The sequence below is a fragment of the Psammomys obesus genome, unplaced genomic scaffold (genome assembly GCF_907164565.1).
Source record: "Psammomys obesus unplaced genomic scaffold, mPsaObe1.curated_primary_1811, whole genome shotgun sequence".
Taxonomy (NCBI): Eukaryota; Metazoa; Chordata; class Mammalia; order Rodentia; family Muridae; genus Psammomys; species Psammomys obesus.
The window spans coordinates 23,810,313-23,833,074 of record NW_026587216.1 but is presented as its reverse complement, the minus strand read 5'-3'; the positions used below and the strand labels follow the sequence as shown (position 1 = coordinate 23,833,074).

Below are 22,762 nucleotides of genomic sequence, written 5' to 3'. Positions count from 1 at the left end.
GCTCACAAAGTGTGCTGGCTGGTTTATTATGGCATCCCCCCACATGCCTGCTTTTGTTGGGATATTACTATGAATTTTAAACTGTTCATTATAAACTTTGAACTTGCACAGTGCTCTTGGTTTTTCAGAACCAGTAGGCTGTACTCCACCGTTTCAGTGGTCATTCACTGACTACTCTGACAGTGAATAGTCACTTCCTATCTCCAGGGAAAGGGGCTGGCACTAGAAATGCAAGGCAGCTATTAGGAAGGCAGCATTTTCTCTCCGAAGGCCAAGTCAGTCAGACTCATGCACTGGGGCAGCCCAAGGTTCAAGGGGGTTGCCGGGCTGCTGAGGCCATCTCATACATACAGACACAGCTTGGGTTCTGATCAGTGAGCCTCAGCTGGAAGTTGCTTGGCTTACTTCAAGAACCAGCAGATTCTATACATTAGTAAAATCCCTGCCTTTTCTAGATACAGTGGTAATGTGTTTGCTTATGTCCAGTGCTACTACAGAGAAAGGTTTATAGGTGACAGCAATATTTTTTTCCCCTATCACAGACCAAAGAGGGGGATAGCGGGCACATGATTCCACTGTGGCATTTGTGAAATTAAATGTCTTACTCAGCAGGTAAAGATGTAACGTGGAGGAAATGGCATTGTTTAGATTTACCCCTCATTACCCAGGCAAATGGATAATATATATATATATATATGAAGCCCTATCCATCATAAATGCTCACATTGAGTGTCTAATGACAAGGGATTGTTTCATGCAATGAATCAGGAGCGGTAGAATTATAATAACAGATAATGAGGTATATCAATGTTCATAATTTGAAAACAAATGTTTACTAAATATTTAAGCGTCCTGAAAATTAATCTGTCTTAAAAGCTATTTACTTCCACAGAAGTTGACTCTTCGAAGTTATTAGTCTAGTTGGACCTGATTAATTTATACTTAGCTAACAAAAAAGTGAAAACTGAAAAGATAACCAATATTACATAGAGATATTAGCAAAAATTAGCATAAGTTAATTCAAAGGATGAATTTTATTTAACCATATGAGTAAATGGAACAAAAATAAGAAAGTGATGGCTAGTCTATACTCTTCTTGGCCAGGATTCCAGTTGAAACTTTTATACACGTTTTAAAAATTGCTGGTACCATTAAAGTGGTGGTGTCATACTGTATTTCACAGTGAACCTGACTACCCAGAGGCATATGTGACCAAGATAATGTATCAATTTAAAAAAAAATCAGTCACTTAAATAAAAAGATTTTAAAAGAGCGAGAGATTAGAGCCTATAAATTCCACAGAACTTGACAAAATCTCAGTTCCACCGAGTACTTACCAGATCAATCTCATGTCAGGGAACATGAAGTAGACATTCATCAATAACACAAAGCTTACTGGCCATAAGAAGTCTTACCTGTTCAAGACTCATCAGCAATGGATAGCATCTATCAGACAGCTGAGTATGTGACTATCCACATCAGGAGACTATCTCCAGAGATGTGTTATCAAGTAATTAGTTATGTTGTTGTGGAAGGTTTCTCATTTGGAAAGCAAAAATTCTTACTGTCGAGCCTGGATCATTAAGTAAAATACAAACTGCATATTTGTGAGGATTTCCACTGCGCGTGATGTTCTTGTGTAAAGGGCCAAAGGAAAGCTCAGAACTAGCTGCTATGCAGAGAGGTGCTGGCTATGGGCAGCGGCCATGTTTCCCTTCTGGGGGCCATTGAGTAGGTAATTAAGAAGTTTGCCAAGACACACTGGTGAACTCTTGCTAACAAGTGATACCATCCAAGGATGGCCAGGCCTAAGTCCTGTCTGAACTATCTATAGTGAGTGGCTGAGCCAGCACAGGGTTCCTGCTCAGAGAACTCACTGCTGCAAACGTGCTCTGCTCTAAACAACCTCGAGGACCGAGGACCTTTGTCATCCCAGCTGTGGTCAAGAGGTAAAGCTACCCACTCCATACTTGCTTCCCTGAACAAACGCAAAGGAAAAGCTCCCGCAGGACTTACTGAATTGGCTTCTTTTTCCAAAGAAGGGCAGGAATCATTGCTTGCTGGGTTCTTTGGTATAGCAAGTTCGGACTTCTTTGCTTTTGGCTCAGTTTTGCTTTCTTTGGCAGCTGGTTTTGTCACAGATTTCGGGGGACTCCACTTGTTAGGTGATGGCCTGTTTACCAATGCTGAGGAAGACTGGCTGGCTCCACTGTCATCCTCCCCATCTTCTGGAGGATGCTGAGGTGTGTTCAGTTTCACATAGTAGCCGTGGTACTGAGAGTGCAGCTCCCCGTTGCTCGGGTTGGGGACGTGGTGGCGACCAGAGTACTTGGACATGGTTGCTCCGAGTTCCTTTGAAGGAGCCTTTGACATCAAGGGCTTACTGACAATGGCTGTCACCTGCTCCTCAGCCATGCTCCTTCTATCCTGACTGAGTCTTACCCCTGAGCCGGGGTTTTGTTTCTTCATGGGCTTTGGGGAGGAAGGTTGGGGAGAGTGGCTCTGTTTGGGACTTGCCTCAGGAGATCTGGGGGGCGTCGTGCCTTTTCGATAAAAATGAGGAGACTCCTTTGGTGATGGAGGTTTTTCTGGTACCTTTTCTTCTGGGTTTTCTTTAACGTCTGCCCCCTCCTGAAATCTTTGTTTGATATAATCAGGACCTGGAAATAAAGAACAGAAAGGAAAGGAAGGTGATAAAAAAATAAGTTGTAAAGGTTTGCAATCCAGGTGAGTATCATTTTGCTAAAGCAGATCAACTTCCCGCCTTTTGAAGGTATTTGTAAGTGAAAGGTGTGAGGATGTTTCAGCATACAAGGAAAAGATTACTGAAAAATTCTTTCAAGATAAAATCTGCCACTGTTTACCCTATATTGACATCCATAAAACATAAAAGATTTCAGAATTCTCTAATATTTCTATCACTTTTTGCTTGAAGAAGATGGTTGTTTGGCATATAGCAGAATTAACATTGGTCAAAACCCAACAAAATTTATTTATCCCAATTAGGTAGGATAATTAAAATATAGAAAGTATGAACTTGAATAAGGAAATAAGCTTACTCTTGTCTGGTCAGAAGCCTAAAGAGATTTGTACTGTCTAGGGAGAGCCTGCTGAGAGGGTATTTTTAACCACTGCTGAATCTTTCTGGTCAGGAAGAGCTTTTGCCTTTAGTGCTCTTTAGAATAACTTCTGGGAAGTCCATTCACAGCAGGGACATGTGACCAGCAGTGTCCATGACATGGCTCTATTGTCTCAGGGTTTGCGTTCAACCTCTCAACCTACCTCAGGAACATTCATAACAATTAAAAAAAAATTTAAAATTATTCTTTCAAAGCAGCAACTAGAGAAATAGCTCAGTTGATACAGGGTTTGCCACAAGAGTATGAGGATCCGGGTTCAGTTGGCAGAATTATATGACTAAAGCCAGGTGTGGTTGTGTGTACCTGCAAGCCCAGCTCCGCAGAGGTGCAGATGGACAGATGAGCTCCCGAGGCTTGGCTTAGCCTCGCTGGTGAGCCCCAGGTCCTAGTGAGGCAAGATGGATGTATCAGAGGCCTGATGACATGGTGCTGTCCGCTGGCCTCAATAGACAGGTGTGTGTGGACATGCCTCCCCCACCACTTTAAGAAAAAACAAAACAAAACCCTGCCCCACTGTTTCTTTATATTGAACACCCATAAAATAAGAGTGTGCGTGACGTGATAACACAGGCTGTGAGAGCTCAGTGATGCCAGTGGTATAGAGAGGAGACAGCTAGGGAGTCAAGACAGCTTTCAACAGAGGTACCTTCTTACTGGATGTGTTAGCTCTGGGCCCTTCGCCACAACCACGTAACGTGGTAGCTCTCTACATTTCAGGCAGTGAAGGCAAAGCCACACTCACAGAGTTGCCATTTTCTTATAAATGGACAGGAGGCAACACACTTTCACACATTACTAAAACAAGCAAGAAACCATATGCAGTGGCTTTCTCAGGGAGCCAACCAGCTCTTGTCAACACCACACACTTTATTTTACTTCCGGCATTCAACCCCATCTCTCATTCTCAAACAACGGAAGGCTTACAAAGGGGCTGAAGAAAAATTATCTTTAACTGTTAAAATACACGTGTGCATTTATACTTATAACTGTTCCTCCCATGGTAGCCTGGGTTAGTGAATTACAGTGCTATGGTGGCTATTTATTTTACAAAGCTTGTTGTGTTGCTGTGGCTGTTGTTTTTTCCTTGAAACATAAGGCCTTACCCAAGTCATAGGAAGAGGGTATTATCCCCATTCTACTCATGTGGAAAACAGCTCTAACAGCTGAAAAGCCAAGTCACACAGTTCTTTAATCCTTTGAAGTAAAGCACAATACTGCATGTTAGGCAACATTTCTTCTTTTTTTTCCCCCCACTTTTTGAGATTATAATTACATTTCTCCCTTTCTTTCCCTCCCTTTAAGCCCTTCCACAGACCACACTCAGCTCTTCTTCAGATTTATGGCCTCTTTTTTTCATTATTGTTATCGCATGCACATATAATAAATACAACCTAAATATAATGTGTTAGGTCTGTAAAATGCTACTTGTGTGGCTGTTTTCAGGGCTGACAACCAATTACAGTGCTGCGCTCTTCCCTGAGAAGAACCAGCTCTCCTGCTCCTGGCTTTCCTCAGTTGCCTGTAGTTCTTTATATAGGGTTGAGGCCTTGTGGGCTTTTCCCTGTTCAGTTTGGTGTGTCCATTGATGTCCTTCTTGTTCAGTTCACATTTGGGCTCATGTTGGTGAGATTTTTTGAGAGAGCCTCCTTGCAGGTGGAGTCAGCCGGAACATAACAGTATTATTCCAACTTCCATTCGCTGGAAGATAAGCGTACTCCTCAGCCTTCAAGCATCTTCAAGCTTGTCAACAACTGAGATTTCCTTTCTGAATTTGTCAAATACTTTCTTCTTTCTTTTCTTTTTGAGACATAGTTTCAGTATGTGGCCTGAGCTCACTATGTAGACCAGGCTGCCCCAGAACTCACAGATCTGTCTGCCCCTTCTTCCTGACTTAAAGGCATGAACCACTGTGCCTGGCAAGCACTCTCTTTTGAAAGCTGCTGCTCTTAACTCTCCTATACAAGTGGGAAGGGGAATGAGTTCCTGGCTCAGAGAGAAGCATTTCAATGAGTTAGGCAAAGGGGTGGCTGTTACCATGCAATAGGCCATGTCTGTTTCTGAATTCATCCCTGGTTCTCTGTGCTGGGCACAGCACCTATGGGAAGCGACAGTATTATGGGCACAAGAGATCCCATTCGCCATTGGCAGACTCACCTCTACTTCTTACATGTGTTTATCTTAGTTGCTGAACATTGAGTCCAGGGCCTCATTCTATGCTGCTGAATCACACCCACAATCCTTTCCCTCAAAACCCTATAAACTTACCTGTACTTGTCCTGCATGGAGATCCCTTTAGAGTTCTATTGCAGCTGTATTTTTTTTTTTGTTTAAATTTATTTATTTATTATTTATTACAATTTATCCACTTTGTATCCTGGCTGTTGCTCCCTTCCCTCATCTCCTCCCAATCCTACCCTCCCTCCCTCTTCTCCCTGCTGTACCCCTCCCCTTGTCCACATAGGGGAGGTCCTCCTCCCCTTCTCTGCAGATGTATTTTTAAGGTCCCTCCTCTTTGTGAGCTCTGCTCTGAGCCAGCCTGAGGCAGAGGGTTGCCTACTATGTATTTTCCCTTTGCCACCCCCATATCCCTTTATCCAGTGTCATTAGAATTGATTTTATTTGTGCTTCACTGTATTAAATTTTACAGCATTCCTGAACATACCATTCTAGGTACCATAGTGAATGCACCATGGAAAGATAATTACAATAGATTTTTGGAGCCAACAGTTCTAATTTAATCTATAAATTAAATTAAATACTGAACAAATTATACAATGACTAATACTTAGGACTTCAATCCAACAGATAAGCACAAACATGTTGAAAAAAAAAAAACAAAACCTTTGCCAATATCTCTGTATCAAAATTAATGCCTATTAAAGAGTAACATTTAACTTACATATATATGTATATGTATGTATATATATATATATATATATATATATATATATACACATACACACACATTTATATATGTACAGGAATATGTAGAGATACATATATACACACATATATGTATATATGTACAGGAAAGAGTGGAAGATATAAGCATCAGTTACACATACATAAAGCATATATGTATATAATTACATATACACACATATATTAAATAACATTGGAATGTTAACATGTTTTCAAATGTGTTTTACAAATAGTTAAGCAAAACAAGACAAAGACAAAACCCCTAAAACTTCTACATCTTTTCTCTTTTTAAAAATTTTTATTTTATTTTTTACAATTTATTCATTATATATCCCCACTGAAGCCCCCTCAACTCTTCACAGTCCCACCCTCCCTCCCTCCCTCCCTCATCCCCCCTAACCCGTTCCCCTAGTCCACTGAAAGGAAGACTTCTCTTCCTATGCCATCTGCTTCTACATCTTAATTCATACTTATGAATGTCATTAGGAGGTCAAGTTGAGGAAGCTGCAGTAATAGATTTGTGAAATTCAAAAGTGGACTACACCAAATGTACATACTTAATTAACTCTGAGGTACCACCCCAGTCATTTCTGTCCCCTTTAGAACGCTGACAAATTGCTTCTTGGCACAGTTTTCTTGTCTCAGGAGTATTAATAAAGGTGTGCCTAGTGTGGTCACTTACAACTAAGACTTTTCAGACATGTTCGGCTACTGGGTTGCAGATATTGCTGAAAATATGCTGCATTCAAAGAAATTACTAGATTGGTGGAAGTACATTTGGCCACCAAGGATCAGATTTAAAAATAGCTAGCTTTATGCACAGGAAAGTGACTGCTTAAGGAAAACATAAACGAACCCCCAAGCGGAGGCTCTCATACTTGTGGTGTATCAGGCACACCCGAGAGACTTCAACCTAAAGGAAAGCAGAAATCCAAGCTGAGACGTTTGAATTTGCATGCTTCAGGTGTTTCTACACACCAGACATAAGTGACTGAAACCACGCAGAAATTATGGGTGTCAAGCTGGCCTCTACCCAATGCCAGCCTTACATGGCTACAGCCGTTGGGAAATGATTCCAACATGGCACACTCATGTGAGAACTGGCCAAATGTGAGGATATAGCTCAATTTTTCCAGAGCAAGATTCAATTCATTTTAAACAAAACAGTTAATATAATGCAGCGGACAGAGTTTTTTCCTGGACTCTTTTCTCCTGGAAGGCACATGCTGTACCTGCTATTTGCTTTGTGTAGTAATGCGTGTTACAGTGTTGTGGCAGCTACTTAAAGCTGGTGAGTGGCTGCAGCTCACAATCAGGACCAATCATTATGGCCAGGGAGGGAGACTGTTATAAATGTTTAGAGTTTGGCGGTTGGAATTTTAGACAGTCATCTATGAATCCTAGGAGATTTTCACCCTCCTGGGGATTCACACTGGGAAAAAGTCACCTGATCTACAGCACACCACACGTGAACAGTCAGCCTGCCCTCACCAACACAGAAAGGCAAGTCTACACACTTGGCACAAAGGCTCTGAGCAGATACTGGCAGATGGTGGCGGCAGGGAACTATTGGACTGTTCAGTTTCCCTCTTCATGAAAATAAAAGAAAGTATTAGGAATTTTAGGTTTGGAAGGCGAGCTCAGAAGCCATCTATGCCTGAACGCCCTTTACTTAAACCAAAATAATATACATTAGTGACAGGCCCAGGCCTTTAGTAATGGAGAACACTTTGACTTCATTCATGAGAAATGCAGGCATAGTTGACACTTAGTAACTTAGATTATAGGCTTTACTTGCATGTAGATAGTCAACGGTGCTGTGTGGGAGCAACACGGACGACAAAGCTTGCTGAGGATGTTGTCTAGGGACGTAGCTTGGGTTCTCCCAGAAGGGCTCAAAGAAACACTCCAAGGCAGTGTTTTAATTTATTAAACTCATTCCCTAACTCACTGATATGTGAAAAAAAAAATTATGCCTTACTTCATATGATTTGAGATTAAAAAATGAGATGAGGGTACTGATGGGAAGAGCCGGGGAGACAGCTCAGTGAAATGTTCACCACACATGTAGCAGAGACTCAGGCTGTATGTCTCTAGCACCCGCACAAAAGCTGGGAGTGCTAGTCATGCACGGGGAACAGAGAGAGGATGCCTGCAGTTTGCTGGTCGGCCAGTCTTGCCAAATTTGTTAGTTCCAGGTTCAGTAAGGGACCCAGTTAAAAAAAATAAGGTGGAGAGTGATCCTAGGAGACACCTGATCTCTCTCTCTCTCTCTCTCTCTCTCTCTCTCTTACACACACACACACACAAATGCACACATACTACACTGTCCCACACCCAATGAAAAATCATGACGGGAAGTACCTCAAATAGTGGGAATGGAAAGCTATGCATATGGTTTTTGTCTCTCTCTTTAAAAAAAAATAATTTATTCACTTCCGTATCCCTCTCGCTCCTCTTCTCCGAGTTGCAACTTCCCTCTCTGCTCCCCCTCCCATATTCCTCAGAAAAGGGGAGACCCCACCCACCCACCCATCCCAGCTCAGCAAGTCGCGTGGTGACTGCATCTTTCCTCTTCCCTTGTGTCCTGGTAAGGCGGTCCCATCAGGGAGAAGTGATCAAAAAGCAGAGAACAGATTCCATTTTCAGAGCTCCATTTTCAAGTTAAGCCTTTAGAGGGCAAAGTTCTTCCCAATTTCCCGGTGGGCAAGTCAGTATTCTCTCACTCGGATTCCAGTTTATGTTCCTCCATGTGTATGTAGCTCTGGAAGTTAAAACTTAGCCCTCTGAGAACTTAATATCCCTACACAAGTCCGTTTTTATCCTGCAATTTTAATCGATCCATATAATACTAGGTTTCTGAGCTAAAGCATCATTTAACCACGATGCAAATACTGCCAGCTCCTAGAAGTAGGTAGTCTGTTATGAACTTTTCAAAGCGTAAGCCACCAGACCCTGTTCTTCCAAGGGCTGTAGCATATGCCTTCCAAAGCAATAGTGGTATGTGCATCTGAGATGTGTCAATTAAATGAACAGGCTTAGAAGTGATACTGAAAGTCTCTTTGCAAATGCCTATCTGATTTGATCACCCTGTAAATGCAGATTGGAAAGCATGAGTCCTGTTCCCTTGAGAAGATCCATAACACACACACAGAACAGGCCTTCTATACAGTCGCTAGAGGAAGTGTTGGCTGTGGGTCAAAGGGGACTGCAGTTTTCCCTTTAGGCCTTGTCTCAAAGAGCCTCACTGTCATCTCATGTGACTAGGATGTATTCATTACTGATGAGCAGCTTGCTTATATGAATCTGTTTGAGCTAAGGAAAGGTGGAATTACATTTTCCCACAATATTTCTTTTCCCTCAAATGCTTCTCCATCATTAAAAAAGGCTTTTAAAAACTATTCAGTCTAGGAAACTGAGACGGGCCTTCAGTGTCATTTACCTCTTTGGTAACACCTAACAGAAGTCTAGGGGGACCCTGCTCTGCAGCAGAACTAACAGCAGAGCCAAGAATTCACATCTGCAGACAACAATGGTAAGTTTGTTTGCGTGCAAAGCGGCTCAAGGCCACAGTCTCCCGACTGTGCAGCTTCTCCAGATGGCAGTGTGGCTGGGAACCCAGGACAAAACTCCCTCTGCTTGCTGAACTCCTCCTGTGGGTTTCACACCCTGGAGTGGTTAATCTGCCAAGGTACTCAGGGAAGAGGAAGTTTGTTCATCACAGGTCACTTCAATAGATGTGAAAGGTTCCTTTCTTAGTAAAATATACCCATTTCCTAGTACAATGCAGATGTTTGAAATCAGAGGCATGTAAAGGAAGACAGCCTTTACATCATCATCACTCTTGGAGAAGTCACTCTGCCAAGGCACTTCTGCCCCAGGAGTCCAGTGAGGCACCCCTCTAGAACAGTATTACACACCTGGCCATGTGCTGTCCTTCCTCTTCTCTCTACCTTCCTCACTGCCCCCTTTCTCTCTGTGGGGAGTGTGTGTGTGTACATGTGCTACTGTGCTCCCATGTGCTGAGGCTAGAGGCCTGATATTCTGTTGTCTTCCTCAATTGGCCCTTACATCTTCATTTTTTTTTTTTTTTTTTTTTTTTTTTGAGACAGGATCTCTCACTGAGTCACTGACTCAGCTTGACTGGCTGGCCATCAAGCCTCAGGTAGCCTCCTGCCTTTTCCCACTTATTTTTAGTATTGCCAAGATTGAAGAACACAGGCTGTAAGAGGAAAGGATCAAGCCCCGATGGCTCCCAGGGGCACTACATGTGGCACAGGCCTCAGTAGGCTCACTAGCCTTCCTCCAACATTCCTCTTCCATTCCAGCTCCTCTGGTGTGGCAGCAACTTCCTTCTCTTGAGACTCATCTAATCCCAGTCCTTACTGCTCACAGGGACCCTGTGGCCTACCCAGACTTAGCCCAGACTGTATATGCTGTGTGCTGGCCCATGCTGAGCTACTTCAACCCCCAGGCTTGACCCCTGTCACATATCCTGTGTGCTGACCCAGTCTGTTGAGTACCCCAGACACTAGTCTGCCAGCACAAATCCAGCCTCCCCGCCTGGGTCACACATCTGTTCATGGATCAAGCCTGTTAAGTCTCTGGAACCTGGCCAGCCTTCACTGTCCCCAACCCATAGACCTCACTGTAGCCACACAGCCTGAACAGCCAAGCATGATGTATCATTTCAGGAGCCCAAATGCCCAGGCACATTGCAAAAATACAAATAAAAGAAAGACCAACACAGGATTATCTCCCCCAAATCCACTAGCATGTTAGAGATGTTCCCCAATGGGAATTACACAGAACTTAAAAGAATAATCTTAAACATCATCAACTATTCCAAGGAATTTAAATATATGACAGCTCAATGAATTTAATGGGAATAACAAATAAATTCCCGAGTGAAGTCGAAGAAAACACAAGCATATGGCCAAATGAAATGATGAGGACAATGCAGGATTTAAAAACTGAATTCAGAAAAGAAATAGAAATATTGAGGAGAACACAAGCTGAAGTGAAGATGAAATTGAAAACCTCAATAGCCCAATTCAAAAACCCAAGGAAAAAGCCTTCCAAAAGAATGGCTCCATTTTTAAAATTGGATTATTTGGTTTGTTGGTGTTTAATTTCTTGAGTTCTTTATATATTGTGAATATTAGCCCTCTGTCAGATATAGGGTTGGTGAAGATATTTTCCCATTTATTTTTTTTTAGGCTGTTGTTTTGTTCTATTGACAGTGTCCTTTGCTTTACAGAAGCTTTTCAGTTTCATAAGGTCCCATTTATTAATTGTTGATCTTAGAGCCTGAGCTGTTGGTATTCTCTTTAGGAAGTTGTCTCCTGTCTCAATGAGTTCAAGGCTCTTCCCCACATTTTCTCTTAGTAGATTTAGATGCTTAATTCTCATTCAGAGGGTCAAATAGAAAAGATACTGAAAGTGGTTGAAAAGAGGGAACAGGAGGGGAGTCTACCATATATGTCCTCTAAAAGACTCTACTCAGCAGGAGATCCAAGCAGATGCTGAGACTCACAGCCAAACTTTGGGCAGAGCACTGGGAGTCTTATGAAAGAGTTGGGGGATAGAAGGACCCAGAGGGTCCAACAAAGCCAATAAATCTGGGCCCAGAGAACCTGCAGAGACTGATGCATCAACCAAAGACCATGCATGGAGAGGACCTAGGTCCCCTGCTCAGATGTAGCCCATAGGAAGCTCAGTCTCCCGGTGGGTTTCCGAGTAAGGGGAGCAGGGGCTGTCTCTGATATGGACTCTGATGCCCATTCTTTGATCACTTCTGGATGGGGAGGCCTTGCCAAGCTACAAAGGAAGATGATGCAGGCAGTTCTAATAAGACTTGATAGGCTGGAGTCAGACAGTAGGGGAGGAAGGCTCCCCCTTTCTGAGGACAGGGGTGTGAGAAAGGAAAGGGGTGGGACTGAGAGATGAAGGAAGGGGTTACAATCAGGATGTAAAGTGAATAAATTGCAATATATATATATATATATATATATATATATATATATATATATATATGCTGGGTCAAATAGAAGACACATTGGTATATAAAGATAAAGTAGAGGATTTAGAACAAACAAGTAAGAAATATGAAAAATTAAAAAAAAACACATGAAAAGAACATGCAGAAACTGTGGGACACCATGAAAAGGGCAAAGTTTCTAATTATATACACAGAGAAAGGGGAAGAATCCCAGATTAGTGAAATAGACCAGATTTTCAACAAAATCATAGAAGAGGACACTCCCAAATCAAGGAATGACAACCCCAGTTAGATATATGAAACATACAAAAGAACTACTTGACAGGACCAGATGAGAAACTCCCCACAGCATATCATGGTCAAAACCCTGGCTACATAGTGACTACTCAAGGGTGCAAGAGAAAAAGACAAGTCACATATAAAGGAAAAATCCCTCATATTAATAGCTGGTTTCTCAATGGAAACTTTGGGCATAGAGCAATTATTCCAAGTTCTAAAAGACCATGGATGTCAACCTAGACTACTATACCAAACAAAACTATCAGGCATAGCTGAGGGGGAAAAAGAAATTTTTATGATATAAACAGACTAACAGAATCCATATCACCAAACCAGCCCTACAGAGAATACCAGAAGCAGCATTTCAGATTGAAGAGAGGAATAAGCATAGACACGAGACTAAAGACAGAAAATAAGTGAGTTTAAAACTACTGAAATGTAAAATAAATACTAGGTTGGTCTAAGAACACAAAAACAGGAAACAAGCAAAATGGCTGCCATCAAGACATGCTTTAAATATTAATGACCTCAACTACCCAATCAAAAGACACAGGTCAGCTGAATGGATTAAGAAACAAAATCCACCTTCTGCTGTCTATAAGAAACTCATCTTAGCTCCGAAGAGAGGCACCTCTTTAAAGTGAAAGGACAGACAAAAAAGTATCCTAAGCAAAAGGGACTAGGAAGCAAGTAGTTGTCACTATCTTTATATCTATCTGACAAATAGGTTTCAAATGAAAACTAATTGTAAGAGATAAAGAAGGAAAGACACTGCATTCTAATCCAGGAACATTAACAAGGAAGACATTACAATTCTAAACATTCATATACCCACCTTTATAGAAAGCATACTGCTGGAATTAAAGATGCAAACTAATTCTAAGTCAGCTAATAAGAGGTGATTTCAGAATCCCACTTTACCAACAGACAGGTTATCTACATAAACAGAGAAACATCAAGATCGATTGCAGTGCCTGAAACACTAGCAGAAGCAATAAGGTAAGAGAAGCAAATTAAAGGGATACAAGTAGAAAAGAAAAGTCAAACTAACCCTACTTACAGATTATATATTATACATAGACATTCCAAAAATCCCACCAGAAAACTTTTAGTAAGTTCAGCAAAGTGGCAGGATACAGAATCAACTTAAAAAATTATACACCAACAACAAAAACAACAAAGATGCTGAGGAGACAGTCATGAAGACACTCTCATTCAAAAAAACAAACAAACAAACAAACAAACAAACAAACCAATAAGCCTAATTGAGGCGGTAAAGAGCCACTAAAAAGTGGAAAGACTTGCCGTGTTCATAGATGGTACAATTAATATTGTGAAAAGGCTCTTTCTATCAAAAGCAATTTACAGATTCAATGGACTCCCAGCTAAAATCCCTACAACTTTCTTCACAGAAATAGAAAAATAAGCCATCCTAAAATTTATACAGAACAAAAGATTCCATATAGCTAAAGCAATCCAGACAAAAAGAACAATGCTAGGATTTTTATTCCAGATTTTAAGATATGTTAGAGAGCTATGGTAATAAACACAGCATGGTAAGGCCATAAAACAAACAACAAACAAACAAACAAAAACCCAGACATGGAGGGTAATGGAACAAAACAGAAGACCCAAACTTGAGTACGTAACTACAGTCATCTGATATTTGACAATGGCAAAAAAAACAAACCAAAACAACTCCCCCCCAAATATTCAAAAAGGGTGCTGGGGAAATCAAGTGTCCACATGTAGAAGAATGTGTTTAGGCTCCTCTATCACCCTGCAGAAGAATCAACTCCAAATAGATCAAAGGCCTCAATGTGAAAGCTGAAACATTGAAGCTGCCAGAAGAAAGCAGGCTGCACCCACAAGGTACAGGTGTAGGAGAACTTTCTAATCCGGACTTCATTTGCTCAGGAATTAAGGCTAACAGTTAACAAATGAGACCTCATGAAACTTTTGCATAGCAAAGCAAACAGTCAAGTAAAAAGGCCCCCAAAATGGGAGAGAATTTTTGTCAGCTGTACATCTGATAGAAGATTAATATCCAGGATATATAAAGAACTCAAACAATGAGTCCAGGAAATGAACAACCCAGTTAAAATATGGGCTATAAATCTGAATGGAGAGTTCCCAACTGAAGAAATAAAAATGGCTAAAAGAATCTTAAAACATTTTTAATACCCTTAGCAGCTAGGGGAATACAAATTAAAATTAAGAGATTTCATCTTACCCAATCTGAATGGCTAAGATCAAGAAGACAACTGAACCCTTTGTGCACAAGCTACCTTTCTTGGGTAAGCGTAGCTACCAGCCCTCATCAAAGAAACATCTTTGTACAGCCAAAGGAGACCATCACAGATATAATCACAGAAAACAGAGGCCAACCTGAGAGTATGTGTGAGAAAATGGGAGGGTAGGAGGGTGAGTGATATAATTCTATTTAAATAAGAAAAATATTAAAAAATAAAATTAGGAATGTTAAATATTTGTGGTGCTGGAGAAGTGGTTCAGCAGTTAAGAATGTGCATGCCCAGTAGGGCTGGCCCTGGTGGCGGGGCGTGGGTGAGCCAGCACCAACGGTGTGAACACAGGAGTGCTGGACTTGCCACTCACCTGCAGTGAGGTGGCATAGGCTTGGGAGAGACGCCTTCCCCACCTCCTCATCTCTCACTACCTGCAGCAGCTGGGAGAGCTAGCCTTGGGGTTCTGAGAGCAGGAGAGCTGCCCTGTCCATTACTGGCTGCAGCATTGGGTGAGTTAGCCAGAGCAGGCAGGGCTGGGGAGCTCACCCTGGTGGCATGGGTATGGGAGAGCTGGTGGGCTGAGCAGCTCAGCTCCAGGGCTTTGAGTTAGCCCGCCCCAACATCTATCTCATCTCTGAATTGCTGGAGCATATGAACGGTCAGGTTCTGCAGATCTAAAGCTGCAGGATCTCCATGACACAGAGAAACAACAGCATATCTGAGAGGAGTCCCAGTGAGGATTCAGTATTGATAGAGTAGCAAGAGCCAGAGGCCTTGCACCAGACCAGTATCTCATTGCAATGAACGTTTTCAAGTAAAGATGTGTGGACAGAGGGGTATACTGTGGGACACACTATGACACACTAGCTTCCAGGATGAGATGTTTTCTAAAATTTAATTAATTAATTAATTTATTATAATTTATTCACTTTGTAGCCCCGCTGGAGCCCCCTCCCTCTTCTTCTCCCCCTATGACATTTCCCTAGTCCCCTGATAGGGTAGGTCCTCCTCTTCTATCTGACCCTACCCTATCAGGACTCATCAAGGCTGGCTGCATCATCTTCCTCTGTGGCCTGGCTGTACTTCCCAGGGAAAGGTGATCAAAGAGCTGGCTGCTGAGTTCATGTCAGAGACAGAGCCTATACCCCTTATTAGGGAAAACTCAGTTGGAAACTGAGCAGCCAATGGGCTTCCTTTGAACAGGGGGTCTAGGTCCTCTCCATGCATGGTCCTTAGTTGGGAGTATCGGTCTCTGCAGGATCCCCTGGACCCAGGTATTTTGGCTCTGTTGTTTTCCTTGTGGACTTCCTGTCCCCTCCAGGTCTTTCTATCTCCCTTTTCTTCCATAAGGATTCCAGCACTCTGCCCAAAGTTTAGCTATGAGTTTCAGTATCTCTTTTGATAACCCCGGTGGGTAGAGTCTTTCAGAGGGTCCTCTGTGGAAGGCTCCTGTGCTGTTCCTTGTCTTCTCCTACTTCCGATGTCTATCCTGTATGCCCTTCTGAATGAGGATTAAGCATCTTCCCTAGGGTCTTCCTTGTTGTTCAGTTTCTTTAGGGGTATAGATTTTAGTATATTTATTCTATATTATATGTCTAATATCCACTTCTAAGTGAGTATATACCATGTGTGTCTTTCTGCTTCTGGGTTATATCACTCCAGATGATCTTTTCTAGTTCTCATCATTTGCCTGCAAGTTTCATGATTTCCTTGTTTTAATTACTGAGTAGTATTCCATTGTGTAAATGTACCACACTTTCTGTATAGATGTCCTCCGTTGAGGGACATCTAGGTTGTTTCCAGTTTCTGGCTATTACAAATAGAGCAACTATGAACATGGTTGAGAAAATATCCTTATTGAATGGGGCACTTTTTGGGTATATGTGTAGGAGTGATATAGCTGGATCTTGAGGAAATACTGTTCCTAATTTTCTGAGGAAGCACCAGATTGATTTCCAAAGTGGTTGTACAAGTTTACATTCCCACCAGCAATGGAAGAGGGTTACCCTTTCTCCATATCCTCTCCAGCATGCATTGTCACTTGAGTTTTTGATCTTAGCCATTGTGATGGGTGTGTGGTAAAATCTCAGGGTCATTTTGATTTGCATTTCTCTGATGACTAAAGACGTTGAGCATTTCTTTAAGTGTTTCTCTGACATTCAATATGTCTCTGTTGAGAATTCTCTGTTTAGCTGTACCCCGTTTTTAAATTGGATTACTTTGGTCTGTTGCTGTTTTACTTCTTCAGTTCTTTATATATTCTGGATATTAGCACTCTGTCAGATATAGGATTGGTGAAGATCCTTTCCCAATCTGTAGGCTGTTGTTTTGTTCTGATGACAGTGTCCTTTGCAGTCATGTGCACATATCATGGACCCCCTCATGCACACAATTTAAAATAATAACATACACATATACATTTGTTAATATATACGCATAGGTTAATATATATATATATTTTATTCATTTATTTATTTATTTATTTATTTATTTATTTATTTATTTATTTATTTATTTTTGAGGCAGGATTTCTCTGTGTAGAGCTGGCTATCCTGGAACTCACTCTGTAGACCAGACTGGCTTTAAACTCACAGAGATCCACCTGCCTTTGCTCCCGAGCACTGAGATTAAAGGTGTGCACCACCACTGCCCAGCCTACAACAAACCCTTTTTAAAAAGAACAGAGCAACAACTGACAACAAATGCTGGAGGGGAAGTGAGGAAAAGGGAACCCTCATTCACTGCTGATGGGATTGCAAATTGGTGCAGCCACTCTGTACATTAATGACGAGAATTATGACCTAGTAGTAAAGCCTATGATCTAGGACAATGACTGAACTGGGAAGAAATGCACAGAAGTGGAATAGTGGCATTTTCATCATGGGGTAATCAACAGCTATCTAAGTGGACTTAAGGTTCACTTCAAAGGAGAGAATTCATTCCTGGTGCTATAAAACTAGGTCTATAGCTGATGAGGCCATGAGCCCTATAAGAGAATGTGTTCTTAGGACTCACTAAACCAGTAGTTTCTAGCTGCATTCCCAAAGGTAAAAATGGCTCGCACTTCTCATCAAAGAAGCATCTTTTTGCCACAGGTGGAGACCATTACAGAGATCCAAATGTAGAGAGTAAGTGACTAGGGGAATGCCCAAACACAATGATACAACTGCAGTGCAACCCCCAAGCCTAATGCTCAGGAAAAAAAACAACCCTCAAAAGAGAATGTCGAAAGGTTGGAAGAGCCAAAGGCCCAGGATGTCAGCTGTTAGGGGCTGCTATACATAATATGGGGAATGCATCCATGAACTCCCAACAATATGGTTGTTTGAACAAGACCATCATGGTGAAAGCATCCATTGACATGCTAACAGGGACAGGGGAAAGTCCATTCGAGCAAAGCCAAATAGACCCAGTAGGTTACATATATACACATGTGTGCATTTATGTAACATATATTTATACATGTACAACAGTAGGAACTGCAGAGGTCATGCATTTGGGAGGGAGATGCGGGAGGAGTCGGGAGGCAAGAGGGAGGGAGATGTCCTGCTCGTGTATGAACTCCTCAAAAATCAAATAAATAAACGGAGCGAGGGAAATGACAAGCCCATGTTCCAGCGTCTCCCAGCACAGGAAGGACAGGAGAGTTACCTGGCTGGTAGAAATCCGGCGACAGCTCTCTGGCCACGGCTCTCGCTATGTCGCACTCCTGGCGGGCAGCCAGTGCAGCCTGGTCAGCAGCATCAGCTTTCGCTCTGGCATGTGCAGTCCTACATGGGTATAAAAAGGCTAGTCAGCAGAGAGAGCACGGTGTTAGTTACCCACGGGCAAGCGAAGCTCGATTTAGGGAGAGAAATGTTCATTATGATCGTGGCCCAACACCTGCAATGGCGACTTTCAGTGTCACATTACTCTGAGACCTCAGCAAGAGCCACCGCACAGATGAGACTGCTTGTCCTTTTTCCAAGGGAAGAGAAAATCACCACTAAGGTCTCTGCAGCTGGGCACTGTGTCTGGTTGTGAGGACTCAGTGGACCAACTCCTCTGCTGGTTTTGTATTACACACCCCAACTCCAGAAAACAAGCAACTATGGACAGTAGGGTTTGACCACGTGAATTAGCTGATTGCTCACCGACCAAATTCCATAGGTGGAATCTGCTCAGTGGAGGAAAGGAACAGAACCGAGGCCATCAGTGCTGGCTGACTCCCAAGTGTGAACACCCCTGGTGTGGTCATTTGGGGCCATCAGCACAGCGCCACTGCACGTGTGGCTGGGTAGAGGCACACACCATAGGTTTTCACCAGTGTGCTCGGGACTGCTATCCACTTAACTGCTTAATTTGAATTCAAGGTTATTTGTGTGTGTATGTGGGTGCCACCAGTGATGTGAAGAGGTTAGAGGACAACTTGTGGGAACCAGTTCCCTTTCCAAAGTGTGGGTTCTGAAGATTGAACTCAGATCAGGAAGTCTGCTAAGCCATCTCACTGGCTTTCTTTTGGCTGTTTTGTTTTGTTTTCGTTTTTTTTTAATTTATTTTTTATTTTTATTAATTACAGTACATTCACTTTATATCCCAGCTGTAGCCCTCTCCCCTATTCCCTCCCAATCCCATCCTCCCTCCTCTTCTTCTACTATGCCCCTCCACCAGTCCAATGATAGGGGAGGTCCTCCTCTCCTTCCATCTGACCCTAGTCTATCAGGTCTCATCAGGACTGGCTTCTTTGTCTTCCTCTGTGGACTGGTAAGGCTGGCCCCCACCTCAGGTGGAGGTGTTCAAAGAGCCAGCTCATGAGTTCATGTCAGAGACAGTCTCTGTTCCTATTATTAGGGAACCCTCTTAGACGCTGAGATACCATGGGCTACTTCTGTGCAGGGGTTCTAGGTTATCTCCATGCATGGTTCTTGTTTGGAGTATCAATCTCAGAAAAGACCCCTGTGCCCAGTTTTTGGTTCTGTTTCTCTCCTTGTGGAGCTCCTGTTCCCTCCAGGTCTTTCTCTCTCCCCCTTCTTTCATAAGATTCCCTGCACTCTGCAAAAAGTTTGGCTATGAATCTCAGCATATGTTTTGATATCCTGCTGGGTAGAGTCTTTCAGAGGCCCTCTGTGATAGGCCCCTGTCCTGTTCCCTGTTTTCTCCCTCTTCTGATACCCTTCTTGTTTACCTTTCTGAATGAAATTAGGCTTCTTACCAGGGTTCTCCTTCTTGATTAGCTTCTTTAGGTGTACAGGTTTTAGTATGATTATCCTATATTAGATGTCTAATATCCACCTATAAGTATACAGGAGACAACTTCCTGAACAGAACACCAATATCACAGGGTCTAAGATCAACAATCAATAAATGGGGCCTCATGAAACTGAAAAGCTTCTGTAAAGCAAAGGCCAAAATGTTTGTCATTAGAACAAAAAGAAAGCCTACAGATTGGGAAAGGATCTTCACCAACCCTATATCTGACAGAGGGATAATATCCCGAATACATAAAGAACTCAAGAAGTTAAATAGCAACAAATCAAGTAATCCAATTAAAAAATGGGATACAGAGCTAAACAGCGAATTCTCAATAGAGGAACACTGAATGGCCGAAAAACACTTAAAAAAATGCTCAACATCCTTAGTCATCAGGGAAATGCAAATCAAAACGACCCTGAGATTTTACCTTACACTTATCAGAATGACTAAGATCAAAATTCAAGTGACAACACATGCTGGAGAGGATGTGGAGAAAGGGAAACCCTCCTCCACTGCTGGTGGGAATGTAAACCTGTACAACATTCTGGCACTTCCTCAGACAATTAGCAATAGTGCTACCTCAATATCCAGCTATTTTACTCCTAGGCATATATCCAAAAGATGCTTAAGTAAACAACAAGGACATTTGCTCAACCATGTTCATAGCGGCTTTATTTGTAATATCCAGAATCTGGAAAAAACCCCGATGTCCCTCAGTTGAGGAATGGATACAGAAATTGTGATACATTTACACAATGGAATACTGCACAGCAATTAAAAACAAAGAAATCATGAAATTTTCAGGCAAAGGGTGGGATCTAGAAATGATCATCCTGAATGATGTATCCCAGAAGCAGAAAGACACACATGGTATATACTCACTTATAGGTTGCTTTGTTTTTTAAAGCATGAATCTTGAATGAAACAGAAAGGAACCAGTGAAGCAGAGCTGGTGAGAATGGAATGGATTTTTTTGTCTTCTATCCCTCCCCTGTCCATCCTCAAATAGCAAAATACCCACCTTTTAGAGGGGAGAACAAGTGTTAGGCCCCCTGGGTTGGGATGATAGCTGAGCTGGTAATGTGTCTGTCCTGCAGCATGAAGATCTGAGTTCAATCCCCCACAGCGCACATTTAAAAAAGGACAGAAAGGCCAGGTACAATGGCTTACACTTGTAATCCTAGCACTGGGGAGGTGGTCACAAGCAGGTCCCTGGGGCTCACCAGGCAGCCACCTTGGCCTACCTGCCAAGTTCCAGTCCAGTGAGAAATCCTGTCTAAAAAACGAGGTGTGTGTGTGTGTGGGGGGGGTGGAGGAGAGAGAGAGAGGGAGAGAGAAGAACAAGGCATGGAGTTGGATGGGCAGGGAGGTCATCTCACCTGAGATGATGTGAGAGAGGGAAACCATAATCAGAATATACTGCATGCAAAACTATCCATGATGAGGGGAACAGTGCCCAAGGAACAGCAGAGAAAATTGTCCTTTTGTCTCCATATGTACAACTACACATGATCACCTGTGAACACACACATGTGCACACACACAAGAGCTGAGCTTGAGATAGTGAGAGAGCCCACTACTTGCTTCCAAGGCTGACAAAGGGAGTTCGAGTCCACAGATCCATATAGAACAAGAGAACTACCTCCTGCAATATGTGCTTTGTCCTCTATTCATGGTATATTACACAGAGAATGGAAAAAAAAAAAAAACAACAAAACTTCTTAAGGCCAGACCAAAGAGAATGTGGAGATGAGAGAGAGAGAGAAAGAGAGAGAGAGAGAGAGAGAGAGAGAGAGAGAGAGGAGAAAGAGAGAGAGAGATTGGGTTGTGTATGTGTCTATTTCCCAAATTCAAAAGACTTGTTCAGTTGGTGTTTAAATGGCTAGCATGCTCACCTACTTTTATGCCTTCGTAGACATTCTCTCCTAGTTTATCAGCACCAGTCAGGACTACGAATAACTAGTAAAAGTTTCATCAAGTCTGAAAGCAATGCCCACATGGATCTCGGACAATAGGGGAGGGTGATCCTGGAAATGGCACTATGTTCCAAGTCTTTGGGGGAGGTACAAAAGGCAGCTGGAGATGACCCGGAATCTCTGATTCCTAAGGCTAAACAACTAAAATTAAAACGGGAAGGCAGGGTCTACCAAGAGGCCCTACCCTCAACTTTCTGCAACTACTCCCTTTTATCCTGGACACTCAGGGCCATCTCACTCCTGTCTAGAACCTAGCTGGGCCTAGAGATTTGTAAGATTCGCAAACGCTAGGATCTTTTTTTAATTATTATTAATTACAGTTTATTCACTTTGTATCCCCCCATAAGCCCCTCCCTCTCCCTTCCCGATCCCAACCTCCCTCCCCCTTCTTCACACATGCCCCTCCCCAAGTCCACTGATAGGGGAGGTCCTCCTCTCCTTCCTTCTGATCTTAGTCTATCAGATCCCATCAGGAGTGGCTGCATTGTCATCTTCTCTGGCCTGGTAAGGCTGCTCCCCCCTCAGGTGATCAAAGAGCAGACCAATCAGATTATGTCAGAGGTAGTCCCTCTTCCCATTACTATGTAACCCACTTGGACACTAAACTGCCATGGGCTACATCTGTGCAGGGGTTCTAGGTTATCTCCATGCATGGTACTTGGTTGGAGTATGAGTCTCTGGGAAGACCCCTGTGTTCAAATTTTCTGGTTCTGTTGCTCTCCTTGTGGAGTTCCTGTCCTCTCCAGATCTTACTATTTCCCCACTTCTTACATAAGATTCCATGCACACTGCCCAACAGTTGGTCGTAAGTCTCAGCATCTGCTTTGATACTCTGCAGGGCAGAGGCTTTCAGAGGCCCTCTGTGGCAGGCAGGTTCCTAGGTTGTTTCCTGTTTTCTTCTTCTTCTGATGTCCTTCCTCTTTGCCTTTCGGGATGGGGATTGAGCATTTTAGTCAGGGTCCTCTC

The 22,762-nt window shown here is 42.6% G+C and overlaps 1 protein-coding gene across 2 annotated transcripts in view; it reads right to left on the bottom strand.

Annotated features, from left to right (window-relative positions):
- Positions 1 to 22,762, bottom strand: part of Jph1 (junctophilin 1) — an 82,610-nt gene that overhangs the window by 5,138 nt on the left and 54,710 nt on the right. For both annotated transcript variants that reach the window (XM_055603404.1, XM_055603405.1), the window contains exons 3-4: positions 18,240 to 18,358; positions 2,017 to 2,660 (exon numbers count right to left, since the gene is read on the bottom strand). In XM_055603404.1, the coding sequence (XP_055459379.1) occupies positions 2,017 to 2,660; positions 18,240 to 18,358 (763 nt within the window). The remainder of the gene's footprint in view (positions 1 to 2,016; positions 2,661 to 18,239; positions 18,359 to 22,762) is intronic.